General features: G+C 40.5%; 1 protein-coding gene across 1 annotated transcript in view; it reads right to left on the reverse strand.

Moving 5' to 3' along the window:
• Positions 1-3,755: 3,755 nt before the first annotated feature.
• Positions 3,756-16,405, reverse strand: part of LOC139458833 (uncharacterized) — a 32,083-nt gene continuing 19,433 nt past the window's right edge. Inside the window, exons 3-8 of the mRNA XM_071240261.1 lie at positions 12,629-12,811; positions 11,461-11,573; positions 9,519-9,722; positions 8,547-8,694; positions 7,461-7,542; positions 3,756-6,169 (exon numbers count right to left, since the gene is read on the reverse strand). Coding sequence (XP_071096362.1) covers positions 4,543-6,169; positions 7,461-7,542; positions 8,547-8,694; positions 9,519-9,722; positions 11,461-11,573; positions 12,629-12,811 — 2,357 coding nt within the window. The 3' untranslated portion in view covers positions 3,756-4,542. The remainder of the gene's footprint in view (positions 6,170-7,460; positions 7,543-8,546; positions 8,695-9,518; positions 9,723-11,460; positions 11,574-12,628; positions 12,812-16,405) is intronic.

Below are 16,405 nucleotides of genomic sequence, written 5' to 3' on the forward strand. Positions count from 1 at the left end.
ATTGCATGGCACCTACATCACAACCCCAGTATCGTGATGTCACAGTCCCACTGTTGTGATCCATATATTCTCACACCCATAGTTTGGTGATATGCTTTATATCACACACCCCAATATAGGTTTGCATAACATATCACACCCCTGCATCATCCTTAACAACCAATAAGTGAATGAGTTTGATTTAACGCCACTTTCAACAGTGTTCAAGTTATGGCACAGCGTGTCAGCTTAATGTAGGAAAAAAGCCCGAAGTGATGCAGGTCTCAGACGTTTACAACTTCGGTGAAACCAACTAGCACGGGTATGGTGCTGACTAACCGAGAAAAATAATCGGGGCGAACCAGGATTCGAACCCATAATCATAGGTTCCAGGTGTGCCCAAGGGACTTAATTCTGCACAGCGAATTGTGGCGCCTTAGATGATTGGACCATCCGTGCCCTTTAAACAACCAATGAGAGAATGACATGAAACATTCGGAGCTAGGTCCTGACAAAGGAGTCACAGACAGTTTCAATACCAGTCATAATACAACATACATATACAATACACAAAAATAAAATCTATGTACAATTGTAAGAAGTGGCAAGATTGTAACAGATATAGAGCTATGATACAAAATAAACACAATAAAATCAACAAATACATCTTTTCAAAATACAACTCAATTTTCAAAATATTCATACATCTCAATTTTCAAACCTAAATTTAAAAAATACAGATATTGCTACTCTTCTGATTATATGAACTCCCATCTCTAGAACCTGGGTAATGCTTTGTTCACTTAAATGTTATATCAAAAGACCAAAAGGCCACGGAGAGACCACATATGTCAACTCCTGTACGCTGACTTCCTGCTGATGGGGAAACTAGTAGCCTCCAAACAGTCTGTACATGAACTAGAATCTGTATCCCTCGTCTCTATGAACTACAACTTCTTAATGCTTATTTAAGACCAATGCCAGGACTTCAAGTATCTCCTGTATTGATCTCAAGACAATGCTGTCAATATATTCCGAGGTAATTAACCAACACCAAAAATTGAATGTCTTTTTGTTCAGTGGAACATGATTAATCTGCAGACACGTTTTTAACCATTTTTTCAGTCCTTTTAATTGGAGCTTGTGTGGATTTAAGATCGTAGGGTCACATTTGGTGGTGTCATTATACCTGGACAGTGTGAGGGTGCCATCCCCATTTTGGTACGCTGGATGCCAAACCAATGCAAAGCCAGGAGACCATGATGGGCTGGGACCCACCAACATGAACGCATTGCCATCCATTGTTCACAATGTCATAAACGATTTAGAGTGATGTCAATCCAGAAACAGACAGACAGAGTAGATGTCTTCTTGAGATCAAGAAACCCACATTTTCTACATTTTCTAAAGGTGTGGGACTTACACCAGTAATTTACTCAGGAGAAATAATCCAAAAGTCCTTGTTTTCTAAGTGTACCGCTACATATCTCCTACTGGAATTTTCTGCTGATTTAAGTAACCATTGCAGGCCCAGTCAGACTGTTCAGGTATAGCTAAAGGGAAGTAACTCTGAAATCCAGTGACTGCTGACCATGGTAGCATGTTGAAATGCGTATTTTCAAAACAAATTCAGCATTAATGATTTGTTTCTTATTTTACTGATGTATTGATGTGAAAATTGACAGTCGATGTACACACAATACAAGTACCCATGTACAGATTTTCATATAATTCTGTACTGATTTAAAAACAATTCTTACAAACTTTGCAACAACTAGGCTTTATAATTATTCAAGCTAGCATTACCTTTCCACCTGCATGTACCAGGTGGTAGGTGTATTGTGACCGCTAGTAATACCTGCATACCATGTGTATTGACACAGTCTCTGATTGACCAATCACATATAGACATATGCAGAAGATCTACTGATTGGTCAACAGTGTCTGTGCCTTACATTTGATTAGTTGAGGGACATATATAAGTATATACTTTACATGTTTTTTTAGAGGTTTGAGAACAAATTTGCAGCAAAAATTGTTATTCAGCACTAGAGCTGGGACGATACACCAACTGCATGATCCGATATGTATCACGATACTTGCATGTGCCTTTATCTGTGGTGCGTGAGCCATCTTTTTCATAGACAGGACAGCCAAATACCTGGCACACTAACGATTTACAGTTGGCAGTGTCAAGTATGGCGCAATGGCTGAAAATATTTACGTTTTCACTACTCACTTCACTAGTAATGAGTGTTTGGTGTAACATTTATTGAAGAATACATTGAAGGTAAGAATTGATACTTTTCACTTTGTGTGCGATTGTGATCGACACTTGTATCGAGAAATAAAAAATCGCGATCCGCCGATGCATTGGTGTATCGTCCCACTACTAGTCAGCACCAGCTATATCTCCAACAAAACCCAAAACTAAAGAGTTGGAAATGAACTTTCTTGTACTGCAGGAATATCCTCTTCAGAGAACTCTGTCTACTGTAATCTAGACGTCAGAACACAAGCAACATCCCAACCACAACAACACAAGGCTGCCTTGAAGTCTGGCCACCATCACTTTGGAAGACATCTGATGCAGAGGGTACATCTCAAAAGAACCAACACCATTTTCAAAAATAAATGCACATGAACTTTTGAGATGATCCAAGAAGGCCTGAGCAGTTTTCACACAACCATGATGAGGATCACAGAGTACACATGTACTCTCAACTGTAGAAAAACAAACATTTTTATATTATGCTGACCAAGCAATGTTGGCAAGTAAGTGTTCAGGAGGTACCCCAACTGATGCATTTCATTATCAAGATCTGTATATGAACATTTGGACACTGATGGAACAAATATGAAAATAATTCTGACAACATTCCCACATGAAAAAAAGCCCAATAATGACATCATCTGCACCTTAAAAATAATAGAAGCTAAACATTATGAAAACATAAAAAACACATGAATTTATAGTTTCCACAATGATACGTTAATACACCTGATGATAATGTAAATTGATACTGATATCAATCGTAAAGTTTCTGCTCTTTAAACGTGAGGCTAACAACTTCTTCAGTGTGAGAGAGTGAGGAAGGTTTTATGCCCCTTTTAGCAGTATTCCAGCAATATCATGGCGGGGGACAACAGAAGTGGGCTTCACACATTGTACCCATATCGGGAATGGAACCCGGGTCTTCGCGTGACGAGGGAATGCTTTAACCACTAGGCTACCCGACAGCCCCTTCTTCATTGTGAAACACGTATGTGGGTTAATATCCCATGTTTATCATATGCCCTTCACAATATGAAGAGGTTCGAACACACTTTTAACTGTTATAGATACTTGGTTTAAATCAGGCCTTTGCTTTTATATTTTAATTAAGAGTCCCGTGACACTGGCAGGTTGTAGAGGATTTCAAGAGCAGAATGACCTTGTACACCATGACACTGAAACTTGTTTTATATCTATTCACGACAAATATTGCACCGTCAAAATAATTTTATGCTGTGTTGCAAAGTTCAGTTACACAAATCGATGGGATTTTTATACCATCAACAAAAATTCTGTGACAAATGTTTTTAAATTAGAGAAATATTTGGTCAAATATGTTTGTGTAACAACGTAAGATCTATCTTGTTAACTCAAGTGGAAACAGGATCAGTTCTGACGTGACAAGCAAATAAACACCATGACTTCATGACGTCCGTACAAGGGGCAATCCAACTTATAAATGTGTTTTTTAAAGATTTAATCATGATCATAATGTATCACAAACATCACATTTTGTATAAAACACCCTTGCAGTACACACCACACATGCCTGTGCAGTACAATCATGGCGCTTCTCATTGGACAAGGGTGAGTGAGTGAGTGAGTTGGGATTAACACTGCTGTCAACAGTATTCCAGTTAATGTGGGAGGAAAGCCTGAAGTGGTGCAGGTCTCAGACCCATGAGCATGGGTACGGTACTGACATACCTAGAAACATAATCGGGACAAACCGGGTTCAAACCAATAAAAAATAGTTTCCTGGTGTGGCCAAGGGACACAACTCTGCACAGAGAACTGTGGCGCCTTAGATGACAGGGCCCCATTGGACAACAGCCCTTAAACATTCAGAATGAAGAAGTTGTCCTCTATAAGCTAATAAACCATAACGTCTAAAGCCATCAAACAGCCTCATAAGTGACAACCAGAAAACTTATTCAATAATCTCACCCAAATATTAATATTCAATAGATGCAAGTAAACAACATAATGTTGGTTTAAGTACATCATTATCAAAAATCTCTCACAAATAAAGCAATATAACATGCTTTACAGTTGAGATCCTAGATTAGAAAACCTTTCATTATGATGATGTAAATATACAATATAAAAGTCACATAAAAAAATATTGTGCCATATGGTGTACAAAATTGTCAGCAGATTTTTCCAATACTGAAATAGTCATAAAGATTTACAAACATAAATATACAGAGATATAAACTTGTAGCACAGATCATAATTATTAAGCAGCGTTTGTACAGATCAGTCTGAATACAAAATGGTTGTCATGGTTACGCACTCGACTGACTACCATTTCTGAATATTGGGTTAAACTGGTGAACAGGCACATACGCCATGTTTTGATTTCTCCTGGAAGAGCCCGACACAGTCTGTACAAGGGGTCCATTGTCACTATGGCGATGCTGGGAATTATGGGATGTCGGTCTCTGCACCTGCTCCTGGGGAGAAACTTGGGCTGGTTTTCTACGAGAAAATTCACGCATGGGTAATTTCTCTGAAGCACTGTCTTTATTTGTAGAATTCTCATTTTCAATACTTTTCACCTTCCTAAACGACCTTGTTCTGTCTGTTACTTTAATGTTTTTGACGGAGGCTTCAAAAGACTTGGCACTCTCTTGCCGATTAAGTACTGGTTTACCCGAATTTTCAAAACTATTTCCTCGAACATGTTTGGAGTTATTGCGTTCTGGCGTCGTACTCCGACTATGCACAGGAGTTGCGTTGCGTGAACGATGAAGGTTTTCGTGACTAAAATGTCGTCTGATTGCCCCCGGAAGAAGATCAACCAATGAACGACTTTTGCTACGAGACTGTCTTTCAAGGTTAGGCGAATTATGACTAGATGACGGTTTATAACCATTTGACTTCATATAGTTGTGAACCTCCTTGCTGGCCACATTAAGAAAATTTGGATTGGACACAGATTTGCGTAGTGTCTCATGGTTGCCCTTGCCCATCAGACGTCGGATGCGGCGAACACTGGGGCTCGGACTCCGGTCGACCAGTACCCCAGGTCGCAGGACATTATAATAGTCGACAGACTTGCTGCGGTCTCTCGCGTCCCAGTCAGCGCTGTTGCGAAATGCCTGCAGTCTCGTAAACGGCATGGGCGGTTTGTCATGATTCATGTTTTCATCCACCTCATTGCCTCTGTTCTCCTCATCATCCGACCCATCATTATAATACAACTGCATCTTCATGTGATCGCTGAGGTCTTCACAGCTAGCCGATGCTTGCTTCATATCTTTCACTTCCTGGTCTGTCATTTTGGAGTTCACGTTTTCATTGTCGTACTGCGACTGGTCGAAGCCAGAAGCTGGAGCTGAGTGGTAACTGTCCCCTGCCACTGCCGACAGGTAGTATGACCGGCTGCTGGTATAGGAGTCTTTGAAACTGGTATCAGAATTCCGGTAACTGGTTTCAGATCCGGCCGTGCTCAATCCACTGACCCTTGGACTAATTTCAGATCTGAAACTGGTTTCTGCGTTCAGAGTGTCATTTGCCACTGGGCTCAAATAATCAGAACCTTGCCTTAGCCTTGGGCTTGAGAAGCTCAATGCATCATTGAACGAGGGTGGTGGATCCCATTCATGAATTCCAGGAGACTTTTGAGAAAGAGGATTTGAGCCAAATGATTTTGATGGACTAGGGGACGTCATACCCATGTATCCTTCTGTAGGCGTTTGAGAGTTGGTGCCCCTTGGTCTGGGGACAGGCCGCCCAAGAGCTCCGTTTGTGTGAGGGATCTTTACGGGTCTGGGGGGAGGGGCCGGGGGTCGTCCTGTCAGTCGGGGCTCACCAGAGACAGCTGAGGTCGGAGTGTTTTGTCTCATCTGTGAGCTCAGTGGTGGAGACTGTTTTGATGTTGAGCCGGTTGATTGTCGTGACACTAGAGACCTTTAAGAAACACAGGAAAGTCATGAGAAACATGCAATCAAATCAGCAATTATCCCCTAAACAAGCCTGAGCGTGTCTGACTGAAATTTAGGAACTGAATATTTGTATTTCCTCAGCTTAGGAAATGCATGAATTCTGATGTAAGTTTTGTAAAATCAAGGAAATAATGCTGTCAATATTCCTTGAAAAAGTCTGTATTATGTAAACAAGTCTGTCTGTATTATGTCAACAAGTCTGTCTGTATTATGTCAACAAAGCTGTCTGTATTATGTCAACAAGTCTGTCTGTATTATGTCAACAAGTCTGTCTATATTATGTCAACAATACTGCCTGTATTAAATCATTTTGATCACATCAATAGAAGCGACAATGACAAGGGTAACAACCAGTCCTGACAAATTCTTGTAGATCAGTGCCCCTTTAAGTAAGTACAGCTGTGTTTTTTGCAGTACAACATCCCTGTGAGAGTATGTTCTGCACAGTTATCTCCCTTGGTCAATGTTCTTAATTCTCAAAATATCCCAATCATGAGTGAGGAAAACAATTGCAGATAGCAGAAAATTGAATTTACCGAAGGATTCCTTCACCTTGAATTTACTTGACTTTCGAGTCACCTTAAACTTATCTGATGGTCCTCACATGTTGAATTTACCTGACATTTCTCTCACCTTGAAGTTACCTGACATTTACATCATCTTGAATTTACCTGACATTTCTCTCACCTTGAATTTAGCTGACATGTACATCATCTTGAAAATCTTGAATTTGCCTGACGATTCATTCACTTTACATTTACCTGACTTTTCCCTCATCTTGAATTTACATGACGTTTCGCTGACCTTGAATTAACCTGATGTTTCGCTCAAATTGAAATTACCTGATGTTTCGCTCAAATTGAAATTACCTGATGTTTCGCTCACCTTGAATTTACCTGATGTTTCGCTCAAATTGAAATTACCTGATGTTTCGCTCACCTTGAATTTACCTGATGTTTCGCTCACCTTGAATTTACTTGATGTTTCACTCGCCTCGAATTTACCCTGCGTTTCTCTCACCTTGAATTTACCCAGCATTTCTCTCACCTTGAATTTACCCAGTGTTTCTCTCACCTTGAATTTACCCAGCGTTTCTCTCACCTTGAATTTACCCAGCGTTTCTCTCACCTTGAATTTACCCAGCGTTTCTCTCACCTTGAATTTACCCAACCTTTTGCACACCTTGAATTAACCAAACGTTTCGCTCACCTTTGATTAATGAATTTCCAAACAAAGTGTTATCAGTAAAAACTTACGATAATGAAATACTGGAGTCTTGAGCATGGTGGGAGATGCCACCATTCATGATGGGGTTGTTGTTGGGCTCGATCCTCACTCCTGGATTGAGAGAAACAACTGTACGTGCAGAAACAGCAGGAATTGTCTTCTCCAAGGTAATAAACAGCTACATCAGCGTTTATGAACTTATCAAAATCTACTTTCCCTGCATAGTATAATAACCTTGTAGTGTGGATCAAAAATCATAAACATTTCAATACGAAACTAAACAAAAGTGAAAGCAAAACTGCAAAACCAAGTCTATATCCATTCACCCGGGTCTTCCGCGTGACGAGCGAACGCTTTAACCACTAGGCTACCCGACTGCCCCGCCATAAAATGAAGTAACAAGACTTAGTAGTACTGAAAATATTTCTACTATCATGTTGTTGGTTTGTTGTTTAACGCCGCACTCAGAAATATTCCAGCTATATGACGGCGGTCTGTAAATAATGGAGTCTGGACCAGACAATTCAGTGATTGATATCATGAGCATCAATCCACGCAATTGGGATTGATGACATGCATCAACCAAGTCCGCGAGCCTGAGCACCCGATCCCGTTAGTCGCCTCTTACGATAAGCATAGTCGCCTTTTACGGCAAGCATGGGTTGCTGAAGACCTATTCTACCACAGATCTTCACGGGTCTGAATATTAGTTTTCTATTCTGATCGGACTTCTGTATCACTGTATAATTTCTGATGTGAAACAAACACATGTCCTACAGCCAATTAGTTCATGTAGTGAGTGAGTGAGTTGGGTTTAACACCGCTTTTAACAGTATTCTAGTTATATCACAGCGTGTCAGCTTAATGTGGGAAGAAAGTGATGCAGGTCTCAGACGTTTACCACTTTGGTGAAACCCACGAACACGGGTATGGTGCTGACAAACCTAGAAACATAATCAGGGCGAACCGGGATTCGAACCCACAATCATAGGTTTCTGGCATGCCCAAGGGATGCAACTCTGCAAAGCGAATCACGGCACCGTAAATGACTGAGCCACTCTTGGCCCCTAGTTCTTGTAAGTTACACAAGTAGAATACAGCCTGTTATTCCCCACCTGTCATGGTATAATTCCAGTTATCAAGCAGGATACGTGGGACCCCTGGGGTTGTCAGCTTGCAGGGCCTGATCGTGGTCAGCGTATGCATACGGTCAAACTCTTGCAAGTAGTCCTCTATCTCCTGGTCAGTGCCTCGTCGCGTTATCTGAACAAGAAAAAAATGCTTCCATCAAACTCGTGTCAAAAAAAAAATAATAATAATAATTTTTCAGTAACATGAATGAGTTCCTTACTACAAATCACCAGTGAAGAGGAGTTCTTATTCCGTAATTGACAGTTGAATGTTGTTTACGCCAGTCAGCAATATTCCAGCTATGTCATGGTGGCCTGTGACTAATCGAGTCTGTGCCAGTGGGTGATATTATGAGCAACATCCCACACAGACATGGTCAGCAAACCTGACCACACGATCTAATATGTCATCTCTCAAAACAAACAACGGAGTGCTGGGGACCTAATCCAAACAGGGTCCCCATGGACTTCCTTGTAAATGAGTAGATACTAACTGCAGCCAAACGTAGGTGTGAACGTAGGTGTGAAGAAATGGGGTTTGGTGTCGCGTTCAAGACGACTGCACTTATATAGCAATGTGCATACATGGCTGCTTGTACTAGTCGGATTAATGGCATTTGTGTAGAGCTAGCCCATAGAGATACCATGCCGCTGTTTAACATCACTATAGGGACCCGTGCCGACCAGTCCTTGTTAAATCCCCTTAATGCAAAGCGCCAGGCTGGGTAACAACAAGTACCATGTTTTAACATCTCTAGGTATGACATGGCCAAGGATCAAACCACCAGATTTATGGAGTAATACATATGCCATAAATAGATTAGTTTCAAACCATTCTTAAAACCGAATTTGCAACCAAACATAACCAAGCTTCCTGATTTGAGGCATTTCATGTAAAATGGCTTCCTGCAGATATCCTAACTTAGATGTTAAAACAACAGCAAGACGGCTCCTGACCTTTGACCTGTCGAGTGTCTCCATGATGTATCTATCGAGTAGATCGTACATGCTGCTGTCATCCCCCGGCTGGGTCTGGAACATGTAGATGCCCTCCCCCATGGGTGCCACACGCCCTGCTTCCAGGGTGAGGAGGCCCCGCCCAGACGACTCGTAACATCGGATGCTCTTGATCGGCCACTGCGCTACAATGCATCTTGATTGCTGCAAGGATGTATGTAATAATGCCAATGCCACTTCAGTGATTATCTTGCTTTATAAATACATTTGTTAAATAACTGGCGTGAGGTGTACTTTTCTTGTACCAATCAACCTATTTTGCAATATATGAATACATTTTGTTCTCACATTTGACATATATAACTAACCCATGTATATATCATGACGATATATCACCTGTAATGCCAGTTCATATCTCATAAAAATATCCCACCTAAATGCCAGTGTATATATCATGTATCCCGCCTAAATGCCTGTGTATCTATCATGTATATATCGTATATCCACCCTTTAATGCAAGTGTATATATCGCATATGCCACCCGTAGTGCCAGTGTATATTTCATGTATGAAGTGCCAATGTATACATCATGGATCCCAACTGTAGTGCCAGTGTATATATCATGTATCCCACCTGTAGTGCCAGTGTATATATCATGTATCCCACCTGTCGTGCCAGTGTATATATCATGTATCCCACCTGTAGTGCCAGTGTATATATCATGTATTACCTCTGTATTGCTAGTGTATATATCATGTATTACACCTGTAGTGCTAGTGTATATATCATGTATTATACCTGTAGTGCTTGTGTGTATATCATGTATTACACCTGTTGCGCCAGTGTATATATCATGTATAACACCTGTAGTGCCTGTGTATATATCATGAATCCCACCTGTAGTGCTTGTATATATATCATTAAAACACCTGTAGTGCAAGTGTATATATCATGTATCCCACCTGTAGTGCCAGTGTATATATCATGTATCCCACCTGTAGTGCCAGTGTATATATCATGTATTACACCTGCAGTGCAAGTGTATATATATTGTATTACACCTGTAGTGCTAGTGTATAAATCATGTATTACACCTGTAGTGCCAGTGTATATATCATGTATTACACCTGTTGCGCCAGTGTATATATCATGTATTACACCTGTAGTGCCAGTGTATATATCATGTATCCCAACTGTGGTGCCAGTGTATATATCATGTATCCCACCTGTAAGCCAGTGTATATATCATGTATCCTACCAGTAGTGCTAGTGTATATATCATGTATCCACCTGTAGTGCTAGTGTATATATCATGTATCCTACCAGTAGTGCTTGTGTACATATCATGTATCCCACCTGTGGTGCCAGTGTATATATCATGTATCCACCTGTAGTGCTAGTGTATATATCATGTATCCACCTGTTGTGCTAGTGTATATATCATGTATCCCCCCTGTAGTGCCAGTGTATATATCATGTATCCACCTGTAGTGCTAGTGTAAATATCATGTATCCACCTGTTGTGCTAGTGTATATATCATGTATCCCACCTTTAGTGCTAGTGTATATACCATGTATCTAACCTGTAGTGCTAGTGTATATATCATGTATCCCACCTTTAGTGCTAGTGTATATACCATGTATCTAACCTGTAGTGCTAGTGTATATATCATGTATCCACCTGTAGTGCAAGTGTATACATCATGTATCCCACCTGTAGTGCTAGTGTATATATCATGTATCCACCTGTTGTGTTAGTGTATATATCATGTATCCACCTGTAGGGCAAGTGTATACATCATGTATCCCACCTGTAGTGCCAGTGTATATATCATGTATCCCACCTGTAGTGCTAGTGTATATATCATGTATCCAACCTGTAGTGCTAGTGTATATATCATGTATCCACCTGTAGTGCCAGTGTATATATCATGTATCCCACCTTTAATGCAAGAGTCATGCCCCATGGGGAAGCATGCAAGATGCAGGTTGTGCTGACTGCTCCCATCCGTCGCATCGCCTCGGAGTTTTCTGGCTGGACCAAAATCATATCATCTGAAAACCAAACAAAATAATTTATGGACTCAGTTATACGGACTAGTACACTGACTAGTTATTACACTGCTAAGCTTAGACTGCCTCCGTGGTCTAGTGGTAGAGCGTCCGCCCGGGGAGCGAAAGGTCGGGGGTTCGATACCCGGCCGTGTCATACCAAACAACGTTAAAAGATGGTACTTGTTGTTACCCTGTCTGGCGCTCGGCATTAAGGGGCTAAAACAAGGACTGGTCAGCTTCGGGTCAGTATACTGTGTCTGAGTGGGGTATTCATGTTTAACTGCGGCATGGTATCTCAGTGAGCTAGCACTATAAATCGGCATCAGTCCGGACTAGTACAAGCAGCCACACAAACACACACACGTACATGCACGTCGCTATATAAGTGCAATAATCTTCGACGTGACGTTAAACCCCATTTCACCTTACTGCCAAGCTTAACAAAAAGATCAATATTCATTTGGATTATGTTAGTGGGATTATTGTCATTAATGGGTGCATTTTGTTGCATTAACATCATTTACTTTTACGTTTCACACTTCTTAGCAATCATTTATCAATGCTCTGATTCTTCATATATGTACTATAACCTACGTGTAAATGTAAAGACTGAAATAAATCACTCATTCTTTTCATGCTGTTATGACATCTTAGTAATAAATGGATTCCTTAACTATTGAATGGTTTGCTTAGGCTGTGGGATGAGAGGCACTTTCAAACACTACTGTTGATGAATAACAAAAATCAATAATGTTGGCTTTGTTTTGAAAAGAATCATGGTAGTATTGTCTAATAAAGGCAGGAGTTGCCAAACACTGAATCTCGTCCTTACAACAGCCTACACAAAAATCAATCAATTCCAGCAAATACATTTCACATTTATACTCTTCATCACAAAAGGACAATCTTGCATAGTGTCACAAAAGTACATGCGACAAGTGGCTATTCATGAGATTGAGATTTCTTTAACATTTTGTTTGAATACCCACACAAAGCATTCTTACTTCACCTTTTTATAACTAAATTCATTTTTGAACTTCCCTCCCACACAGTACCTTTGATGTTTTCCAGCAGCCTGGCTTGCATCTGGAGAATGAAGACAAACATGTCCATGGCTTTCTGTTCCTCTGCCGACAAACATAGTTGATTTTCTGGTGTTGTCAATTCAAACACGAAAGCTCGGTTTTTGGTATTCGGCAGTTTCTCGATCCTGAATGAGGGATGCAGCCATATTCGCCCTGAAGCAGAGATGCAGACACACATAATGAGGAAATCCAGCAATTTCAGGTGCTCTGAATAATCTACGTCTGAGGCCATGATGTATTTCCTTCAATGGTTTTACAGATTGTACAAACATAAATGAGCCTGGGTTGACTGAAAAAATATTTTGTGTCTGAATATTTTTCTTTGCACTCATGTTTTTTCGCAACAGTCAGTCAATTAACAATGTCACGAATAAGAACAACACCACTGACATTGATTCAATGACGTCATAATAATGATTGATAGGACACTCTGTACAAGTGTGAGTGAGTTGGAAATCTGGAAATTAATGCGTCTCAAAATTAAAACGACTGTGGACCCCTGGCCAAAAATGTGACTCAATATCAATGTGACTTGCCTGACCCCATCCACAGTTAATGGTGCATATCCTTACCTTTATCCAACCATATCTTAATCCAATCAAACAGCAAATAGCACCGCTTATTAGCACTGAGTAGGTGAGGTGAGGTGAAATGGGGTTTAACGTACCGGGTAGCGTCCAAGAATATTGCACTTATATAGCAATGTGCATGTACGTGTGTGTGTTTGTGTGGCTGCTTGTACTAGTCCGGACTGATGCCGATTTATAGTGCTAGGTCACTGAGAAACCATGAATACCCCACTCAGACACAGTATACTGACTCCGAGCCGACCAGTACTTGTTTTAGCCCCTTAATGCCGAGTGCCAGACAGGGTAACAACAAGTACCATCTTTTAACGTCGTTTGGTATGACACGGCCGGGGGATTGAACCCCGGACCTTCCGCTCTCTGGGCGGACGCTCTACCACTAGACCACGGAGGCAGTCAGCACTGAGTAGAGCACTTCCATAAAAACAATATTTTCCTAAAAACAGCACACAGTTTACTCTGTTGACTGGCATTAAGGAAGTTCAAAGGCATAAAATAATTGAACCAACAACAGTTCACTGATTGGTATGCGGAGAATTAAGGTGTCAACAAGCTTGACACGAGTGGGTAGAACTCTTGACCCCAGCAACTCACCGGATGCCCATTGTGTAATTCCTATTCTTTGATTAACATTGTTATGTACTCATTACAACTGCTGCTCAATAAACCGTGTTTGTGTTTAAATTAAAGTTGGTATTTCCGCTATCGGAATCATGTTGGAGACATAAATTAATGCACAATTAATGCGTGAATTAAATGCAAAAGACCACGTGCATTTTCCCCATTTAATTCACGCTCGCATTAATTTCAAGATTTACAGAATATCACGGCATGTCAGCTCAATGTGAGAGGAAATATGGAAGTGATGCAGGTCTTAGTTTCTTACTACTGCGGTGAGACCCACTAGCACGGGTATGGTGTTGACAGGCCTAGAAACATATACTGGGATTTGAACCCACAAATAATTAATGTTTCAGGTGTGCCCAAGGGACGCAACTTTGCACAAAGAATTGCGGCACCTTAGATGACTGGCCCCCTGTGCCCTGTATACTCTGTAGAAATGTTATTTCATACAATACTTCTTTTCCCCCAATACCATCACCAACCCCACCCTTCACACATCTCTCCCCCATTCCCTAACCACACACACGCCCTCCACTACCCCTTAATTATTAGCACTGATGACATCCATGCTCCCTCTCATCTCTGATGATTCATGCTCTGCTGTGATCACAAATTAGTAGACATGAAAGTAATTGTTCAGCAAAAACTGTAACACCAAACAGGTGCTTGTCTCCATCAGGCTGTCGATTAGCCCCTCCTCGCTGCATCCTGCATCCCTGGGGCGGTACATTCCCCGCATACCTACACTTACCTTTGCAGTCAGGAATACCAGCCTGCTGTACTCCTACCTGCATGTATACTCAGTAGGTGCACTAGTTTCAGACCAGTTCAAGGACTTTTATTAGTGTTTCCCAGACTCCATAAAACATTCTCTGCATTACTTGGATTTACTAATGAATATGCAATCAGAAATTGAGACAATGTAATTACCATGCTTTGCCCTTACCACGTTATTATGGCAATTACTCCCTCCTACATAACATGGATCCTTAGGCATGGTAATAAAATGTCGTAAAACCTCCACTGGCAGGATGTGGATGTAGCCTCTCTCAGTTCCTGAACCATGTCTTTTCCCCTCCGCTAGCCCTTACTGCATGTAAAGCCAAATGATTTGTGGTTGGTTTGTTGCTTAATAAACGCAGCACTCAGCAATATTACAGCTATATGATAGCTGTAAATAAACGAGTCTGAACCAGACAATCCAGTTATTAATATCATGAGCATCGATCCACGCAAGTGGGATTGATTACATGCATCAACAAAGTCAGCGAGCCTGACCACCCGATCCTGTTAGTCGCCTTTTACGACAAGCATAGTCACCTTATACGGCAAGCATGGGTTGCTGAAGACCTATTCTAACCCAGAATCTTCACGGGTCTAATGTTAAATGAAGCAAGTCTAGATTTCTGGGTTCTGTTCTGAATCTCCCATCTCACTGGGGCTCCTTTTAATTTAAATGGAGTTGTTTGCTTCCAACAAAAGCATATAGACTAAACAGAGATTATCTAGACCTTCTCAGAGGCCAATATTCGTCCCCAAGTCTGCAGGAAATGACAGTAAAAATTCCAAATATGACAAAAAAAATTATTCTCAATTAATCAGTATTTTACGAAAAATAAGAAAATTAAAAAAATATAATTTGGAACAAGATCACAATTTTTTCCCAAATAGCCTGCCAAAGGCACTTAGTTTTAAATCCTAGATAAATTTGTGCATAGATGAGGACTACATGTTGTTACAAAACTTCACATAACTCACTACACGCGAATGAAGAACTTAAAATAAAGAAATTACAAGTCATTCTGTGGCATTTTATAACCTTAGAAAGCATTTTTATTTTGCATTTCTTTCCAAATAAAAAGAAATTGGCCAAACAAACTACAGAATACTGTTTTGATTGAATGGACGGGGTTTGTGTTATTGCATTATTGAATTCGTACTGTTGTCTACAGTTTTTTGTGTTAATGATTAGATAGGCAGTCTGCGAAATTATTATTGTTGACATATTTATCTAAAGAAATGACTTCAATATGTATTTCCATCATCAGTGATAATCATGATGATGTCTAGTGCTGACTTAGCATCATTCATTATCATCATAATCATCATTCACATAACATGATTTTATTATTTGTTTTACGTGACAACAGAAATACTCCAAACAACCACTAAATGAAAGGTATATATAATGGCTTCCTCTGTTACTAAGAAACAATTGTTTCCACTGCCCCAGTTCTGTTCCTCACAAAGCAGGAGAGGTATTGTCCCACCAAGGAAGACGTTTCAAGGCTACTGGGAGAGGGAAGTGGAAACTCATGACTCAGATATTTAACATTGACCTTGTACAAACTCCACATGTCATATAACTCATGTGCCATGTGAACGACAAAAAAAGGTTCTCCTCGTGCTCAAGAGTATGTTATTCCTGTTTGTACAGGAAAGGCTCATCAACATATAAATCTCCATACATCCAACACTTCAACACATGAAATCCTGCTGTCAGTCATGTTAGTACGGCTTGTAGCAACTCAGAGCT

The sequence above is a fragment of the Haliotis cracherodii genome, unplaced genomic scaffold (assembly GCF_022045235.1).
Source record: "Haliotis cracherodii isolate W230 unplaced genomic scaffold, xgHalCrac1.p SCAF_13, whole genome shotgun sequence".
NCBI lineage: Eukaryota > Metazoa > Mollusca > Gastropoda > Lepetellida > Haliotidae > Haliotis > Haliotis cracherodii.